A 20,400-nucleotide genomic window follows, 5' to 3' on the forward strand; every position below is an offset into this window, starting at 1 on the left:
ATGGAGGAAGTAGGAAGAGGATGGGGCTGTCAGCCAACAGCTGGGAGAATACCGTGTGCTTTGTTTGTCTCTGACGTTGCCACCCAGGCAGTAGCACAGATCTTATTTTATCAGAGAAAGTGGATCTAAACTTATATCATTATTATATTATATTATGCTTACATATATGTATATATATATCTTATATTGCTAATAAAATAAAATTAAACAAAAACCCCTCAATGAGTCAAAGAGGTTTGGCCAATGAGGTCAGAGATGATCTTTTCATTTTCTTTTGAAAAAAGTTTTATTGATATCTTTTGTTGCTTTTTATATATCATTTTTTATTTCCCAATATGTGCTTACACTCTTCTTTCTAGATAAAAACCTGTGTTAAAAAAAAAAAACAGTTGAGTAAAACCAGCTGACACCAGTTCCATATATGGTTCCCGCTACATTCCATATCCTGTAGTTCCCTTACCTCCCTACCAAGAAGAGGAAATGTGTTTCATCATCTGTTTTCCCAGCACCAAGACTGGTCTAGGCAGGGAATCAGACAGATTTTAACACCATTCATGTCCTTTAAATCCACACTATTGTAATTATTGTTTCTAGTGTTCTCTTGGTTCTGCTTTTCTCTCTGCATCCATTCATACAAATCTTCCCATGTTTCTGTGAATTCCTCATATTTGTGATTACTTACCAATATTCCTTTTTCTTCGTATGCCACAGGTTGCTCAACTATTCCCTAACCCCTGGGACCATATATTGTTTTAAGTATTTTGCTACCCTCGAAGGTGCTGTTATAAATATACCAACCCTAAACCAATACAGATTGGCATCTCCCCTGTAGTTGGGGTCTTAAGAGAGTTGTAAGAGACACTGTGACATGTATGGGTCAGGGGAAGGACTTGAGCCTGGTCATAGGATCATAGATCATAGGACTAGGAGGAACCTTAGAGGCCATCAAGTTCAACATACAGTTGAGGAAACTGAGGCACAGAGGTTATATGGCCTTCTTGATTCTAAGGCTGGCTCTTTAACAATTATAACCCCTTCCCATTCTCTCTGCAGGGTTTGCAGGGCTCAGAGTGGTCTCATTTTATAATCAGGGGAATAACAGGCTGGGGAGTGGGGATGGCCTTTCCTTTGGCCTCTCTAGGGAGCCTGATTCAGGCAAGGAAGCTAATAACTCCTTAGCAGAAGATGGCCTTGCAGCTTCCCAAGGTAGACCTCTGTGAGCCTGGGAAGAGTCAGAGAAAGCAGGAAACTGCAGCAGAAGGTGGTTTGTTGTTTTATTTTTTTAGACCAGGCAAAGCTAGGCAATGAGGTCATTAGTCCCTTCTCTGCCATGTGTGGTTTTGGCATCTGCCAGCAGAAAACAAGGAAGCTGGATTGGAGTCAGAATATGTGAGTTTACATTTTACTTCTGATGCTTATTATTCTGGTTTAGATGGCCTCAGAGTCCCTTCTGGCTCTACACCAAGGCTCCCAGGATCTTCTCAAGATTTCTAAGGCAGACAAAGCCACCTGGCTGGGAATGGCAGGAGGCAGGCATTCTTGGTGGGAACCCAAGCTGCTGGGAGGCAAGAAGGATTCTCATAGGATTGAGGCGTAGGTTGCCCTTGACTGTCATGACCAGACAGTGGGTTTGGCCCCAATTATGTCTGTGTTCTCTACCTACCTTCTTATGGAGGTGATCTATGGTCTCATGGTATATATCACTGGAAAAGGAAGTAGACAGTTAAGTAACAGGATGAGCTGATCCCAGGATCATAGATTTAGAACTGGAAAGGATATTAGAGATATTCTGGTCCAACCGCCTCCTTTTATAGTTGAGGAAATTGAGACTCAGATTAAGTGACATGGGTCACATGGCTAGTGAGGATCAAACTGAGGATTTCCATCACTGTCTCTATCCACTGAACCTTCTGAGGGCTGCCCTGGTATCCATAAATCACTAGAAATGTAGAGGCAGATCTCTGTTATATTGGGTAGATTTTTTGTGGAGGATTTATGGAGGAGTATGGGTAAGAATCATACAAGATGAGAAAGCAGGCATGGAATTCCATCTGGACCAGGAGGACAGTGCTCTCATTGAAGAACTTATACTCAAGTACTTGGCTTAAGTCATAGGAACTTTTTAAATCATGGAATTGGATGGTAATTACCAAGTAATTGGGTTCTAATCACTTTAGCCCCTTCTTAAATGTTCACATAGAATCTCAAGTTTGGAAGGATTCTAGTCAAACCTGTATCTGAATAAGAATCCTCTCAGTCTCCCCAGCTAATGGTCATTCAGCCTCTGTTTGAAGCCCTCCAGGGAAGGGAAATCCATCTCCTAGGGAAGTCTACTTCTGGGGCAGCTCTAATTGTTAGGAAGTGTTTCCCAACGTCAAGTCAAAATGTTCCTCTCTGAAACTTTCTCCGTCCCCACCCTCATCTCCATTGCTCCTAGTTCTGTTTTCTGGGATCAACCAGAAAATCCTGCTACTCCAGCTTTCTCATGCCTAAATCATTTTCAGCCACATTTTCCTTTTCTCTAGTATGGGCATAATAATACTCAAATCACCTCTCCACAGGTTAGGTGTACAGATCAAACAATATCATGTATGGAACACTTTGCAAGCCTTAAGGCATGGTAAATATGCCAATTATTATTATTATTGTTAGTAATAGTAGTAGTAGTAGTAGTAGTTTTACCACCACCACTACTATTACTACTACCACTACTACTTACTACTACCAATATTACTACTGCTACTTCTACTAGTACTGCTACTGCTGCTGCTGCTACTACTACTACCACCACCACCACCACTACTACTACCACTACTACCACTAGTACCACCACTACTACTACTACTACCAGTACTACCACTTCTTCTTCTTCTTCTTCTTCTTCTTCTTCTTCTTCTTCTTCTTCTTCTTCTTCTTCTTCTTCTACTACTACTACTACTACTACTACTACTACTACTACTACTACTACTACTTCTACTACTACTACTTTAAATAAGAGCTTTTTTCTAGAGAGACCTCCCTCCCAGAAGCAAGAGAGTAATTAGGATGATATTCCCTCACGGACAGCTGAATTTCCCCCCTCTCTCTCCAAGGTTCAGCAAACAAGAAGCAATGTTGAGATGTTTTCTCTGTTTCGTGACCCACCCTCCCCTACCCCATCCCTCAGCCCCCTCTGACATGTAACTACTTCTTAAGAACCTGAGAAAGGAAATGGTTGCATTGGTAGAATATAAGCCTCTGGAGGGCTGATACTTTGTTTTCTTTTTGTTTTCGTATATATTCTATCCTCCTCCTCTTACTCACACCCCAGTTCTCATTATAGTGCATTGTACATAGGACATGTTTAATAAATATTTCTTGGATGGTTGAATTAAATCTTTTTGAGATCATAGGGAGGCAGATTCTAAGTGGTTCTATTGGAGCCAGGCTGGAACTCTGTCCTACCACTGTAGACAGTTATTCCTGTGCTATCTTGTGGTTTTCAGTGAGTTTTTATGGTTATGATTATATTATTATTTATACATTTTATTTTACTAATTACATAATACTAATCAATATATCAACATTAAATTAATGATTATTAATATTAATGATATGTTAATATTACAATATAAGTTGTTGACCAGCTACTCACAGAAGCAAGAGCGCTGGCAGGAAAAAGTCACTGACATTTATGTGGTTAGTCACAGGATATTGGATTTAGAACTAGATGGTTGTCTAGTCCAACACTGTCATTGTATAGGTGAGGAAACGGAGGTCCAGAGAGGTGTCCAAGATCACATGGGTAATAAGCCTCAGAGGTGGGATTTGAACTCAGGTTCTCTGACTCCAGAGATGGTGGATTTTCCCCATAGAGTTTGCCAAATTTGCTCTTTAAGACAACCCCATTTTATAGATGAGAAAACTGAGACTGGGAGAGGTAAGTGACTGTCCCAGGGTAACAGAGCTAATAAGTGATGGAGCCCTTGGCTTCCTGCCCAGCCCACCCTGCTTATGCCAGCCAACAGGACCTTCTGGGTGGTCAACTCAGAGAGAAGTGCGCCACCTGCTGTTTGGCCAAGACCTACATACAGTCTGAAGGAAGCTGGGCTTCCCTCCATGATGTTCTATCCAATTCAACAAGGTTCCTAAGGATCCACTCTGTTTAAGACCAAATAACTGATACAGGTTCTAAGGGACACAGTGACAAGACACGCAATGTCCTCTAAGGTCCCTTCTCAAAAGGATACTTCCCCTCAGAATCTAGCTCTGCAAGACCCTGAGTAAGTCCTTTAACCTGTGAGGGCATCAGTTTCCTTCTCTGAAAAATGAAGGCGTTTGTCTAGATGACCCCTGAGATTCCTTCTAGGTCCAGACTTGGGATCCCAAGTGTGCCTGGGATTTCAGGGAATCATACAATCTCAGAACTGGAAGGGAACTCATTCAGTTTTTTTCTGGCTAATAATCCTTTGTAGCATTCTCAATAAATGGTCATGCAACATCGGCTTGAAGACTTGTATCGAGGGAGAACATGCTCCCTCTCCCTTCCCAGACAGTCCTCTCTGCCATGGCATAATCCTAATTACTGGGAAATCTCTCCCTGAAGTTAGTCCAGCTCTGCCTTTCAGTGATCTCCACCCAGCCAAACTTGCATTTAACAAGGCTTCTGGCCAAAGCAGCTTCTCATTTTATCCATTAACTTTGGAAAGGGGAATGAACGCAAAACCAGATTCATGAATTTACTGACTTAGCCTCTTGTTATCAAAGGTTGGCTCACCACCATGACTTAGTGGCTAGGGCACTGAATTTGGAGCAGGAAGACTTGGATTCAAATCCTAGCTCAGATACTTACAAGTCATGTGACCCTGAGCAAATTATTTTACCTCTTTGGGCCTCAGTTTCCTCATCTATGAAATGAGTAGGTGGTCTCTGAGGTCTTTTCTAGCTCTGTCTGTAATTTATGAGCCTATGAGTTAGAGTAGTGAGTCCTCCATCACTGGAGGTATTCAGACATGGACTGGACAACTGCTCATTGGAGGTGGAAGAAGAAGGGAATCTTGCTTCAGGAAGGGGGTACACTCACTGACTTTTGAGGTCCCTCCGTCCCTCAATTCACTCAGTCTTCATTGGGTGGGTCGTACAGTTCCAAACGTCTCTTTTCCCTTTCTGCACTACTGATCAGCAATTCCGTAATGGGAGTGACAGAAACTCTACCATGCTCCAAATGCCACATTGTTAGATTTTGAAATTGGAGAACAGAGATCCAGGAGAGGAAGGGGTCTCAAAGGCCCTTTGGTCCAGTCAATACTTTGTCCTCCACCTCACCCCCCAGAAATATCCTCTACAGGATTAATGAAGCTCCATTTATGGGAGAACTAGTCAGCTTAAATGAGACCCCATACCTTCCTCACACTTAAATTTGACAATGCAGCCTGAATCTGAGTCTCCACTGAAATCTAAACAAATGTTCAACCTCCCTGCTATTGACTGACTTCAATGATACTGGGCACTGGGGAAGCAAAGACGAAAATGAAATAGTCCCTGCCCACAAGGAGCTTACTTACATTCTATTGGGGGAGACATCAGAGGTGTAACTAGCAAGAGGAAAACAGAACATTGTCCCTGGGCACAGACAAAGCAGGAGTGTGGATCTCTCTCCCCGTGACAGCATCCACATTGTTTGCTAGTGGGCCTTTTCTCCCCTTGAATCAACACACATTTTTACAGCACCTAGCGTAATGTGTGGTGCATAGGAAGTGCTTAATCAATGCTTATTGGATTGAAAATAAGAAATGAAAAGCAACAGAGCTGACCTTGGAGTTACAAAGTTCTGGGTTCAAGCCTGGCATGTGACACCTGCTGGCTATGTGAGTCTGGGCAGTATTCCCTCTCCCCCAGCTCCACCCCTCAGCAACTTCCAAAGGCTCAAAGATGCAGAACAGGTGCCAGTCTAAAGTGTCAAAGGGACTATTCTCACCAGGAGTTCCCAGCATCAATGAAATCACAGGTCCACTCCCCTTGCCCCGCCCTCCCCCAAACAGAACCTTTTACTTCTAGGTGACTGGAATGGCTTGTGCTGGAAAAGTGTGGAGACAGAGTTAGCAGGTTTGTTCAGGGAAGAGCAAACAGACCAGTTTGTCGGAAATGGAAGGTTAGGAAAGGTGAATGGTGAAGATAAGGCCAGAATGGCTGACAGGACCAGACTGTAGAAGGCTCGAATGCCATCACAAGGCAGAACCAGTTAGGAGGTTATTGAAATAATCCAGGTATGAGGTCATAAACTCAAGCTCTGGAAGGGACCATAGAGATCATCAAGTCACAGATTTAGAACCAGAAGGGATCTTGGAGGTCATCCAGATCAACCCTCATATTTTGCAGATGAAACTGAGGCCCAGAAAAATTCAGTGGCTTGTCAGTGGCATAATTTTTGAACATTCTCAATAATAACTGGTGTTTATACAACCAATTAATCTGAACTTCACAAAAAAAAGACCCCAATACTGTGAGGAAGGCACTATTGATATTACATATGAGGAAACTGAAGTTCAGAGAAATCACCTGATTGCCTACAGTCACAGAGCTAGCCAGTGGAAGACATTAATCTGTATCCAGGTTTCCTGACTCCAAGTCCAGTGTTCTATCTATCATACCATACTGCCTCACATATGATAAAGTTAATTAAAATATTTTTTATTTCTGCCAGCTTCAAAATGTGAGGCATCACTCTACATATGAAAACATTTGTGATTGGAGTTAAAATGTCTGCTTTGGATGGGGAACTACGTGGTTACTTCATCCTACCCTGAAAACAAAACCTGAATTATATCTGATTATAGGAGACCTGTTTGATATCTGAGTTGATGTGGTAGGGGAAATACCAGGATCCCAAGGGGACAGTGTCAGTTCTAAAAGGAAAAGTTCCTCTGAACTCTAACATGATCCCTGTTCTAGCTGTAGGGTTTTATATTTCTGATGATGTCAGCTGGGCTTCATTGCTCTCCATGATGAAGTGAGGCAAAAACATGATACCTAGACCTGGTGCCAGTCTCTTTGGATCTGTGAACAAGGAAGATTCATTAGCACATCTATCAGTTCAGATTTTGATCACACTTCTAATGACAACTTGAATCATGTGTTTACTAGAATGGAGCTTTCCTGCTTTTGGAATCATTAGTGCCAGTCAGGCACCGGTCATGTGTTTTAATGTCCCCATGGATTTTTGGAGATCTGGATCAAGTAACATTTTCAGATTCTGATAGTTAAAGCTAAAAAAGGCATCAGGTCTCACTTAAGCTGATCATTCTTCCTCAAAGAACCATAAATGGAACCTGTATTAATGAATTTGTTCATTGTTCTTCCAGGAGACATTAACCTCCATTTGGTCTTGTGTGCATGACATGTCAAGTCATGATTGTAGAGGGGCTGATCATCCAGCACCTTTTATCTCTTATATCTCTTAGTCCTCCTGATTTTTGATGGTTTGCCACTTTTAGGAGTTCGACCAAAGATCAAACAGAGGAAACAAAAGAAATTAAAATATATAATAGATCACTTTTTGCCCATTGTTAGAAGCTCTAAGGGAAAAAAGATTTTACTTGGAAAGGAAATTGGAAACTCTTAACTTAAGTGATTAGTAGATGAATTTGTGGACTTTGATCATTTCTTGCTCTTTATTATTTTTTTAAATGTCTCATTTCTTTTTTAATTTTTTTCAATATATTGATTTATTTATTTTTAGTTTTCAAATTCACTTCCATAAGTTTTAAATTTTCTCCCCCTCCCTTCCCAAGACAGCATGCAATCTGATATAGGCTCTACACATGCATTCCTATTAAACACTTGGCATATCTTTGCCCTTCATTATTAAACGAAGTTGAGAGTGGGCAGCATGTCCTTTGTTGAAAATGGTATTTATTGCATGAGAATCAGGTGCAGATGGCTCAGCTTCTGGAGTTGCTGTCATGCTTCCTTTGTCTATACCATCCTTCATACCCAATGGTTCTTCAGCAGTAATCAGAATCCAAATAGCTAGCATTTATATAGTGCTGTAAAATTTGTGAAGCATCTCAGGTTCCTTATCTGTAAAATCAGGGGACTAGACTGGTTGACCTCTGAGATCCCTTCTGAGTCTGCAATCTATGATCCTATGACCTTTAGCAAGTCCCTAAATCTTCTTGGTTCTTAGTTTCTTACTTTGTAAGATGAGGACATTGGAACTGATGATTTTTGAGGTTCCTTTTACCTGTACATCCATGATCTGAGCTCCTGTGATCCAGCCATGGCCATATATCTCAACCAAAGAAGTTTGGTTGAGAATCCTTTCCAATTTCTCATGCATTACCACTTTTTCTCACAAGATGGCGTTAAATACTTTATTGTCTCCAATGGCAGTCTAAGATCATGGCGGGAGTTCCATCTTTGGAATAAATGTTCAACCTTAGGCTAATGTCCACTTTTAACCAGAGGGACAACCAAGCACAAATATTCAGTATTCTGTGTAAATCCAAACATCCTAACCTTCTCTCCATTAGATGTGAAGTTGAATTTGCAAAATCACTTGCTAAGCTAAAAGTCTAATTATGTCCCTACTATGTGCTTTCTGGGGTTTTAGTTACACTAAACATTAACCAGTCCTGCAGGTTAATGATAAAGGAAGAGAATCATATGGGTTTTCCCTCATTGAAGGCCTTCAAATGGAGACTAGATGACCATTGGTTGGGGGTATTGATGAGGGCATTGTTGGTCAGGGAAAGGGCTGGACTATGTTGTCTCAGAGAACATCCAACTCCAACATTCCTTGGTGATTTCTAGCAGTATAAGGTCACTAACATTAAAAAACAATTCTCCACAAAATTTTGGGGAGGGGAGGAAGGAGGGAAAGGAACAATTACTTATTAAATGCCTACCACATCCCAGGTACTGTGCTAAGTACTTTACAAATATCTCTTGATAATGGGGAACAGAGGAGGAAGGGCCCTCTGAGAGCATGAATCCCCAAATGTCAAAATTTTAGTGTTAAAAAGGATCTCAGGGTTCATCTTGTCTATCCCATACTTACATGAGAATACCCTCTACAACATACCTACAAAAAGCTCATCTACTCTCTGTTTAAAAATGGCCAATGAGAGACTTCCATTCACTTTTCCAAGCATTCTATTCCATGCTGGGATGACTTTCATTGTCAGAAAGGTTTTGTTGATTGCACTCATGTAGCACATGAGTGCATTGTAGGTATTTAATACATGCTTTTTGATTGACTGATTAACATCAAACCTCAGCTGGCACCTTTCAACTTCTAGTTCTGCTCTCTGTGAGACCAAGAGGAACAAATCAAATCCTTCTTCCCAAAGACAGCTCTTTAAATACTGAAACCCAGTAACACATCTCCCCGCCCATCCCCAGTCTTTCCTTCTCCAGACTAAATATCCCTGTTTCTTTCAACCAAAACTCCTATGTCATTAACTCAAAGCCCTTTACCATCCCCTCTTTGGGATGTTCTCCAGCTTATCCATGTACTTTCTAAATTGTAGCAACATAGAAGTGGCAACTAGAACCTAGAATCAGGCAACTCCAGATGACGTATCTCCTTCTTCCTGAATACTGTGTTTCTCTTGTGGCAACCCAAAACTGAATGAGCTTTCTTGGGTGCCATATTGCATCTTGTCCCATCCCATCGTTCCACAGATGAAAACCAGACCCAGAGAATCAAAACGACTTTTGCCCAAGGTCCAGTAAATCCCTGGCAGGAGCTGGGAGTCTAAAATTCAGTTTCCCATGATCTTTCTGTACTACTACGCCTCCCATGGACGCTGGCTCATTAGAACCCTGTTGTAACATGTCTAAATTTATCCTTCTCAGAGGAGATTGTAGATGTCATTCCAGCTGTGAAAAATCCACAGAGAGAATCAGAGACAGAAGGTAACAAATATCCTCATCTAGTCTCCTTTGAAGACACAATAGAAACAGTTCCACAAGCCTGGACGAGAAGATAATTTCTGTTTGTATGACTAATGACGTCACATCTTAAAGGCAACCCTAAATATTTTCCTAGTTTTAAAAAATAGTTTCTAAATGACTTTACATAATTTATCTCATTTGAGTTTCCCAGCAACTCGGGGAGGTGGATGTTATAAGTATTGTGAATTCCCAAATATTAGACTGAATTGTTGTCTAGGGTGAAGAGAGAGAAGACAGGATTGCCACCCTCTAGCCTGCATGAAGATGACTAACTCTCCAATAATAACAATGACAATATTTACCTTTTCTTACCATTTAGATTGTAAGTTTCATGAGGGCAGGAACTATCTTTTGCCTTTCTGCATATCCCCAGTGCCTAACACAATGTCTAGCACATGGTAGGAGTTTAAGAAATGTTTATTGATTGATTGACCTATGATTTCCTTGGTGTGGGGGACTCCCGATGAGAGAATTCCTTCTATGAGTGCAGATTGGCACTTGTTCTAACATTCACAGTAGACAGTTGCTTGGGACACTGAAGAGGTTAAATGACTTATGCAGGGTCACCCAAACTGTCAGAAGCGGGACTTGATCTCAGGTCTTTCTTGCTCTGATGGGGATTCTCTATCTCCTGTATCTTACTACTTCTCAACCAGTACAACCACCACTACAGGAATGATGATAATAATAATAGTATAGCAATAATAATAGCAGCGATGAGAGTAACAACAATAAATAAATAACACTTATATAGAGCTTTAAAGTTTGCAAAGCATTTTTTAAAGATATTTAGGGGCTCTAGGGGCTTGTTTACCCAATCCTCACTACCACCACTGGCCAGTTGGGTTCCCAGACGGATGGCTTCAAGTTTCTAGAAGGTAACCCTATAGTTATCATCTTAAACACTAGCTCATGAGCCCCCACAGGTGTGCTTCCCCTTAATCATTCAGTACACTCAGTTCTTTAGCAAAGGAATTGATTCAAATGGTGTTACAAAACATTTCGCCAAAATGTGTGACTTATACTCAGCCAGAAATATACCTAGAGTCCCAGTGGGGAGAAGAATGAGCACTTATTGCTTATTGTACAATGGTAGTGAGGCACATGTGCAGGGACAACAGTTTCAACTCCTGAATTGCAGGTCCTCCATGACTTTTCTCCCCCATAGAAGGGTCTATGAGTCACTCTGCCATTCCTCATGGGAGGAGAGTGAGGTCTTGACTGATGGATCAATGTGAATGTGGGTTGGACCACTCTGTGGTTAGACTGGCTTATAGAGGGTACAGAGTGTGAATGCAGTCTATACTTTTTAGGTACCTTCACTGTCTTGCTTACCTCTTCATAAACAATTAAGACATTCAAGCCTTCCCCCCTTCATAGGGCAGGCAATGCTTATTTTGCATCTGAAGGTTTTCTCATTTACCTACACTATCTCCATCCTTTAACCTCTATAGACCTTCAATTTTTACTCAGATCTCATTAGGGCATCCCCCACCTTACACCTACATTATCTCATTTAACCTTCACATCAACTTTATTAGGTAAGTATTACAACTATCATTCCTTCATTCAATCATTAAACATCACTGTGCTTACAAAGAAAGGAAAAAGACAGTCTCTGCTTTCAAGGAGCTTACAGTCTAATGGGTATTATTGTACCTCTTCTATAGGTTAGGGAAACTGAGAATCAAAGAGACAAAATTGCTCATGGCTGCAACAAACAAATGTTAGGATTTGAATTTGAGCTCAAGTTACTCCCAGCTCCAACTTAAGGACTGGCTCATTCATCTTATTCATTCGGAAAAAAACAAGTCCATTTCACTGAAAGTCTCTTCTTTTCACCTCCTCTTCATCACTCAAACGCTTTCCCCCACCACCTCCTTCATCCAACTCCCATGATGAGATAGACTTTCTTCTTGCCAAGGCAATGCTGAAGTGATGCCATTCCTTTCCATTTTCTCCAGCTGATTGCTCCCACTATCTTCTCTACTCTCTCACTCATCTTCAATCTCTGTCTGTCTATTGGCTGCCTCTTTGCTATTTACAAGTATGCCCACATCTTCCTATCCTTAAAAAACCCTCACTGATCTTACCATCATCACTAGCTGTTGTCCTATAACTCTCCTCTCTTTCATGGCTAAACTTGAGAAAGCTGGCTCTGAAGGAGAAAGTGAGGCTGGCAACCTTTCACAGCCTTCCCTCCCTCAACTGCAAGTCATGTCATCTTCTTGATGTCATGATCCTCTTTGAGAACAAAGGACAGACACAACAAACTGTCGTTGGCTTCTAAGCTCTCTATAGCCTAGCTTCTGGCCTCATCATTCAATTGAAACTGCTCTCTCCAAAGTTACCAATGATCTTTTAAAAAATATTGCTGTAATTTTCTTTTTTTAATCACCATTTCTCCCACTCTCTGCCCCCCTCTCTATATCCCATAGGTTCATGACGTATAGCAAATTATATTTTTAAATAAAAAAAGAAGAAGAGAAAAAATCAGCAGAACCAATTAATACATCAAGAAGTCCAAAAATATATCCAGTGTTCCACCATGGACTTCTGAAAGGCAGTGGGATAGGGCTGTCTTCTCAAATCTCTTCTTCTGCATATAGTTTGTAATTTTGCAACATCCACTTATATTTTTTCTTGTATAATGTTTACTTAAAAATAAATTATTGATGTCTTCTTCTTCTTTACACCCTCACAGTTATCCCCAGTCTCTCCCTTTCCCCTGTCAGAGACCCATTCCATGTTCGTACAACAGTGACATTAACTTATAATGGTTTTGTGATGACTATTATTTCCATTTATATTATTACAGTCACTGTGTATATTGTTTTCTTGACTCTACATACTTCACCATTTTTCAGTTCATGTAAGTCTTTCCTTATTTCTCTGTATCCATATCTATTGTTTCTTATGGTGTTAGGCACTTCCTTGCTGTGTGAACTAGGACAATTCTGTTTACCTTAGTATGCTCAACTGCAAAATGGGAATATAAACGTATCTACCTCACAAAGTTCTTGTGAATATCAAATGAAGCATTTGTAAGTCACTTAGTACCATGACAACAGGTACACAGGAGGTGCTATATAAATGCTCATTTCCTTTCCTTACCTTCCCCTAGTAGTATTCCATTGCATTCAAGTACCACAATTTGTTTAGCCATTCCCTAATCAATGAAAATCTACTTTCCAGTTCTTTTTTACTACCAAAAAAATATCACTATAAATATTTTGGTACCAATGACCTCTTAATTGCCAAATCTAATGGGGTTTTCTCAATGATAATCCTTCTTGATCTGTTTGATGCCTTTGATGTTGTCGATAACCACCTTCTCCATGATGCTCTCTCTTTTCTCGGTTTTTGTGACACTGCTCTCTCCTGGTTTTCCTCCTACAAGTCTGACTACTCTTTAGTATTCTCTTTTGGTGCATCTTCATCCAGGCCATGCCCACTAACTAGGGGTATCTGTCAACACTTTGTCCTGAGCCCTCTTTTCTTCTCACTCTATATTATCACTCTTGATGATTTCATCAGCTCCCATAACTTTTCTTATTTCCTCTATTCCAATCAGATCTACTGGTCCAGCCACAATTTCTCCCCTCACTTCTAGTTTCCCATTTCCGGTTACCAATTAGATATCTCAAATGAGATGTCTCAGGGACATCTTAAACTCAATATATCCAAGACTAATCTTATCTTTTCTCCCAAACCCTTTATTCTTCCTAATTTCCCTGTTACTGTAGGGGTTTGGGATCACCCTTCATTCCTTAGTCACATTGATCCCATATAGTTTGTCTATTGCCAAGTCTCATTGTTTCTACCTTTGTAATGTTTCTCATACATATAATGTCTCTTTCGCTCTGCCAAAGCTGTCACTCTGGGCGAGGTACTTAGCACCTCACAACTGAACTAATGCAGTAATATTATGACTGGTTTCCTTGACTCAAGTTTCTCTTCATTCCATTCCATCCTTCACTCTGCAGCCAAAGTAATCTTGCTAAATCTCAGGTCTGACCATGCCACTCCCCTGCTCTGTAAACCCCAGTTGTTCCCTATAACCTCCAGGATCAATTATCAAATGATCTTCTTGGCTTTTAAAGCCCTTTCTGATGTTGGCCATTCCAGGATTCTTATGCTTTGGGATGTCACATATACTCTATGATCTAGTGATGCTGACATCCTTATTGTCCCTCATATGTGGCATTCCATCTTCTGATTTCATGCCTCTTTGTTTGTGACAGCTTGTCTCCAATTCCTGACTTCTTTCCAGACTTAAGTCAAATTCTACCATCTGCCTTTTCCAATTCCCCTCACTGCTAGTGCCTTGCCCCAATATTATCTCTAATTTATCCTGATATGTCTTATATGTACCTAGGTATTTGTATGTGGTTTCTTCCATTAGAGAGTGAGCTCCTTGAAGACAGGAAGAATGTTTTTGCATTTCTGATTAGCACAGTACTTGGCACATGGTAAATACTAAATACTTTTTGACTGACATGACTACCTCTTATTTCTATGGAAACCATGAAAGTCCACATAAAATTCTGGATATCCTTCCTCTCTTGTTGCAGGAGGCCGAGGGAAAGATGGCGCCCCAATCATAACCTTCCCTGAGTTTGCAGGCTTCAGCGAAATCCCTGATGAAGATTTCCTGAATGTCGTGACCTACTTGACCAGCATTCCCAGGTAAGCCAGGATGCTCTAGTCTAATCCTTTCCCAGACTCTTCCCTTCTGTGTTTGTTCTATGGCTGTGTATAAGGGTAAAAAGGGAATTTTTCTTCCACATCAGTACATTTCTCATGAATGGGCTGATCACTTCAGTAAAGGAGTACAATCAAAACTTGAGAGAGAATAAAATTGAAAAACAAGAATGTTGATGAGTCTTTATGCTTTAAATTACATATTTAGAACTGAAAGGAATCTTAAGGGACATCTAATAATAAATTAAAGCTACCAGGAAACTGAGAAGTCATTATATCCAACCTCCTCATTTTACAGGTGAGGAAACTTGAGTCACAGAAAAGTTAAGTGACTTAATTAAGGACACACAGCTACTAAGTCTCTGAGATGGAATTTTGATCCAGATCATCTTGACTCCAGGTCTATTATCCTATCCAGTACATCATACTACCTTCCCATTTTAAAGCAACATGATATACTGGAGAGAGAACTCAGTTTTGAAGTCAGGAGAGACTTGTGGATTCAAATTCTAGTTTTGACATTGGATAGTTTTATGACCCTGAAAAAGATCCTGGACTGTGTCCTCATTAATAAAATGGGGATTAGAATATTGTCATTATCTGTGCCCTAGATTTGTTTGGGTTGGGGGTAAAGAATGAACTTTGCAGAGTTTAAAGCACTATGAAAATGGAGAAAAACACAGTTCATCTGGGGTACCTGCCTTAAGACTAAGGTGTCCTTTGGCACCAAGGACAATTGCCTTTTTCAAACACTATTAAAGTTTTATGAGGAACAATATTCAACACCAATAAATGAAAGCAGCTGTATTTGCTTGATGACATGTGTATTTAAATTCATTAATTTGAATGCATAAAATACCTTGACACTTTCTCAGTCCTTCCAGGTCCGCCTTCGTTTTTCTTTACATGGCTAGAATTAATGCTTATTATTCCATTCTGCTAAGTCTGAATTTTTTTGTATTTTGCTTTTGTATTATCTCATAAAGATCTTTGGAGGTTTCTGTTCTATGAATGTACCTTGATTAATTTCATCATTCCCTAGGGTTATTTTTTCCAAACACATAAAATGGGGTATTTTTGAATACCTGGTTCTTTTTTGTGTAGTTGTTATTGTTTTTGATAACACTATCAGAATATACTCCAAACAATGGAACTATTGGGGCATGTATATATATATATATATATATACGTATATATATATACACACACACATATATATATATACATATATATTTGTATCTATTTATATATGCATAGGCATATATATGGAGACAGAAGAGAAAGAGGAGAGGGAGATGGATGGCTTCTTGCCCACATGGTTGGCAGGCATTGTGTCTCTTCTTAGAATGATGCTTGTCTTTGAAGAAAGACCAATTGTCAATCATAATTATTCCTTCATTTCTGTCCCCCTATCATTCTCTTTTGCTTCCCTTCTACTCTTCATCCCACCCCTGGCATCTTGGTGAGGAAAGAGGGGGATGAAGGAGAAAACCTGAGATATGGGGATTGGAGGGGTTGGTTTCAAGCTTTCAATTGTGTATAGATCAGAATAAATGCCTTGGCTAGTTCTGGGAGTTCATGGATTTGTCGTCCTCCAAAAGGTTGTCTGGTAAGAGACTATGGCACTTGACATCTCAAATGTTCTGAAATTAATGGGAACAGGGCTCTGGACCCCAGAGGAACCCTTTGACTCAGTCTTTCATCTAATAAACATTTATTAAATGCCTCTGTGTGCCATGTACCATTCAGGTTTCTATGAGGAAGGTGTTCCTTCAGTACAAGGAGGGTGTTTCACTGCAGGCCAACCTCTTTCCACTGCCACCATAGGATCATAGCTTTACCAGACAACAGAAGTTATATAAAGCTAATATGATCCTGGGTTACATTAAGAGGGCTAGGGCTTCCAGGAACAGAGAGGAGAGAGTCCCATTGTTCTTTGTGCTCCTTTGACCCCCCCCCCCCCCCCCCCCCCCCCCCGCCTTGGATTGCTAGGTGCAGTTCTAGGCACCACCTTCTTTCCATTGTCAAAGATCACAGTGATAGAATCATCGCTTTAGGTATGGAAGAAACCTTAGAAGCCACCTGGTCCAACCCCTTCATTTTGCATGTGAGGGAGCTGAGACCCAAAGACATAGGAGATGCTTGATGACTGACTGACAGAAGGACCTTGAGCTCACGCCATGTGAGGATTGCTTGGAGGGGTCATGCTGGTTAACTTGTAGAAGAGAAAACACGAAAGCCTCCTTCAAGACTCTGATATATGGAAAAGAGATAATCCTTATTTTCTTTGGTCCCAGAGGGCAGAACTTGGAGCAGTGAGTAGAGGTTGCAAAGAGGCCAATTTAGGTTCAATGTTGAGGAGAAGTTCTTAAGAGAAGGACATCTAAACGGCAGCTGGGATGAAGCAATGAACCTAGAATCAAGAAGACCTGACTTCAAATCTGGCCTCAGACACTTACCTGCTGTGTGACCTTGGGCAAGTCACTTGACCCTGCTTGCCTCAGTTTACTCATTTGTAAAATGAGCTGGAGAAGGAGATGGCAAACTACTCCAGTATCTTTGCCAGGAAAATCCCAAATGGGGTCACAAAGAGTCAGACATGACTGAAAATGACTCAACAATAATCAGGGCTATAAAAACTCAAAGAAAGAAGGGAATCGTCAAGTAGGGAGATATTATTGAGCCTGGGCCTTGGAGGATGGGTAGATTTTTATTTGTTAAATAAAAAATATGTGTGCACACCTACTCTGTCATGGACTGTGTTTTTGGTAGGTAAAGATGAGAGAGAGGACACTATGGGGAAATAAGGATGTGAGCGAAGGCAAAGGGAAAAACACGCAGAATTTCAGAGTGGAAAGAGATCACAGCAATAATTCAATCCAGTACGTGGTGCGATGAGAAAACACTGACTCTGGAGTCAGAGGAGCTGGGTTCAGATCCTGCCTCTGACCCTTACTCCCTGAGGGACCCTGGCCAAACCTCTTCCCTTCGTTTCTCTGGGCCTCTGAAATGTGGGGACTGGGGTCCATAGCCTTTTTCTACAATTTCTACTCATTGTTCCTGGGGCCAAGCAGAAAGCATCTAATCCAGAGGTTGGTTGTTGTCTTTCGTCTTTGAAGAGGACCAAAATGACAGCACCGCTGTAAAGTGAAACTTCAGCGTGTCCAACTGTGGCTGATGAGACCAATACAAGCTCGGAATGCTCTACCACAGGTTGGGCACAGATAATCCTTAGGGAATTTGTGGCCTTCTAGGTCCTTGGGTGCAGTCTTTTGACCAAGTCCAAGTTTTACAGAACAAATCCTTTTATTAAGGGGATTTGTGCTGGGAAGTCTAGATTCAGTCAAAGGGCCATACTTGGGCCCTTTTCAAGATGTGAATTCTAGAACAGAGCAGGATAAAAGTGGGTGTGTTTAGTTTTTTAGTCTTGTGAGCAGCTAAAGCATTGATTTCTTGGAACTGCACAGGGCTGCCTCAACCACTCTTGCACACCATACTCTTGACACATACAGAGCTTAGGTTCTGCTAAAAACCACGTGTCACCTCCCCCCATTTTTTTTCACATGAACAGTGTCTTCGCTAACTCCCACTATCTCACTGTTGTGAAATTGCTATTTCCCAACTGCCCAGATATACAAGGGCAAAGCGAGAGGGAAAAGTCAGAGGAATAAGAAATTATATACTTAGCAAGGGGTGGGGTCATTAACTGAAATAGCGATGCCAGGAGGAGGAACTGATTTGGCCTAGGAGATCAAATCAAGTTCTGTGTGCCAAGGGACTATCTGGGTAGAAATGCCCAGTGGGTAGTTGGAAATTAAACAGAGATCCACATATGATCTAGAACTGAAGAGAGAAGTTGTGATCAAAATACAATTTTCCCAAAGGTTTGCACAAGATGGTGAGAGCTGCCTCAGAGCCTTGGTCCAGGCTGTCTCCCATGCCAGAGATGCCATCCCTGCCCACCCATACCTCACAGACTCCCTAACTTCCCACTTTCTACACGACGTCTTCCTTGATGCCTCTCAGTTCTGGTGCCTTCCCTCTGTTAATTATTTCCTATTTATCCCATATATAGCTTGCTTTGTGTATTTTTATTTGCATATTGTCTTCTCCTCCAGATTGTAAACTCATTAAAGACAGGGACTGTTTTTTGCCGCTTTTTGTATCCCTGGCACTTAGTACAGTGCCTGGCACATGGCACTTCATAAATGCTTGCTGATTGATTGTAAGCACGAGAGATTGAATACATATGTGGAACCTTTACCACACTGCTTGCCATCTCAGGGACAAAGAAGTGGGGGGGCGGGGCAGAGAAGAAAGGGAGGAAGGAACAGAGGGAGGGAAGGGGAAGAGAAGAGAAGGAGTGGGGAGAGGAAGCAGAAAGAAGGGAGGGGAGGGAAGGAAAGGAAGGAGAGAATTTGAAATTCAAAAATTTAGAAAACTGATGTTAAAAGCTTTTTACATGTAATTGGAAAAAATAATATATTAAAAAATAAAAACAAAACAAAGAGAAAGAAAACATGAGAGATTAGAAGAGTTAACTGAAAGAGAGTTGTGATAGAAGAAAAGCATCCATCTATCCATCCATTCATCCTTCCATTGATTCATCTATCCACCCATCCTTCCATCCTTCCATTGATTCATCTATCCGCCCATCCTTCCATCCTTCCATTGATTCATCCATCTATCCATTCCACAAACATGTGTTGAGTGCCAACCACAAGCATGGTGCTAGGCTGGGCATACAATCATGAATGGGTCATAGTCCTTGCCTTCAAGGAGTTATATCCCAGTAGGGGAAAGGATCAAAAGTTTGGGATCAACGTTAGGTCTGTGAGCAGCTAAAACTGATACATAGTCATTGACTTCTTGGAGACTCACAGGAATCCCTCAAACACCTTTGCACACTGTGAGCTGGTGTAAAATAAAACCATTTCCGTACTCTGGTATAAGTGTGGGAGTGCAATTAAGCCACAGAGCTGTTTGTCCCTATCTCTGTTTCAGTCATGGGTTCATGTTGTGTCACTGTGTCATCCCCCCCCCAGATGCTTGGAATCAACTTTGTCCAATAACAGGAAAAGTAATTCCTTTTTCTCTGGGCCAGTGACCTGTGCCACAAATGATCATTTCTTCATTAAGCAACTCTGACCCTCGTCCAAGTCCCAAAACAACAGAAAAATCTGCCCATCTTGTGTCAAGCACAAGAAAACTTTTAGGTTAGTGGAAAAGAAATATATTTAAAGTTCATCATCAGGTAGAACTATACTGATTTGCTTACATGGAATCCTCTATAATGAAGAATTCTGTATGACAACTATTTTCTCTGATATTTTGTCATATAATAGTCATTTTATAACAAAAAGATGTGAAAGCTCCAGGATGGTCTATTACATATCAATAAATGAACAAATAGTTCAATTAATTTTTAAAAAATGAATTAAGGGAATTTTAAAAATATAACTTAAAAGGACCATTGTTTTGGTAATGTAATTAATTATTGGTTAACTTAGCTGCTTTTGACCTTCTTTGTCTGAAGTTCTGAATCAACCTTTTCCCACATTTGAATGAGATCTGCCTCACACAATTCATTCACAAATGGGTGTTGTTGGGTAAATTACTTAATTTCTGGACTTCAGTTTGCTCCTCATTAAAATAGGTAGGGGCATTGGGTATGAAGGCATATTGTCTATTATCTATTATCTATTATCTTGGAAGGCTAAGGTTGGTGAATCCATTGACCTCAAGAGTTCTGAGTGACAG

General features: G+C 40.8%; 1 protein-coding gene across 2 annotated transcripts in view; it reads left to right on the forward strand.

Moving 5' to 3' along the window:
• Positions 1-20,400, forward strand: part of MCF2L2 (MCF.2 cell line derived transforming sequence-like 2) — a 352,924-nt gene that overhangs the window by 85,037 nt on the left and 247,487 nt on the right. For both annotated transcript variants that reach the window (XM_072618349.1, XM_072618350.1), the window contains exon 3: positions 14,511-14,625. In XM_072618349.1, the coding sequence (XP_072474450.1) occupies positions 14,511-14,625 (115 nt within the window). The remainder of the gene's footprint in view (positions 1-14,510; positions 14,626-20,400) is intronic.

This window comes from Notamacropus eugenii, chromosome 6 (assembly GCF_028372415.1).
Source record: "Notamacropus eugenii isolate mMacEug1 chromosome 6, mMacEug1.pri_v2, whole genome shotgun sequence".
NCBI lineage: Eukaryota > Metazoa > Chordata > Mammalia > Diprotodontia > Macropodidae > Notamacropus > Notamacropus eugenii.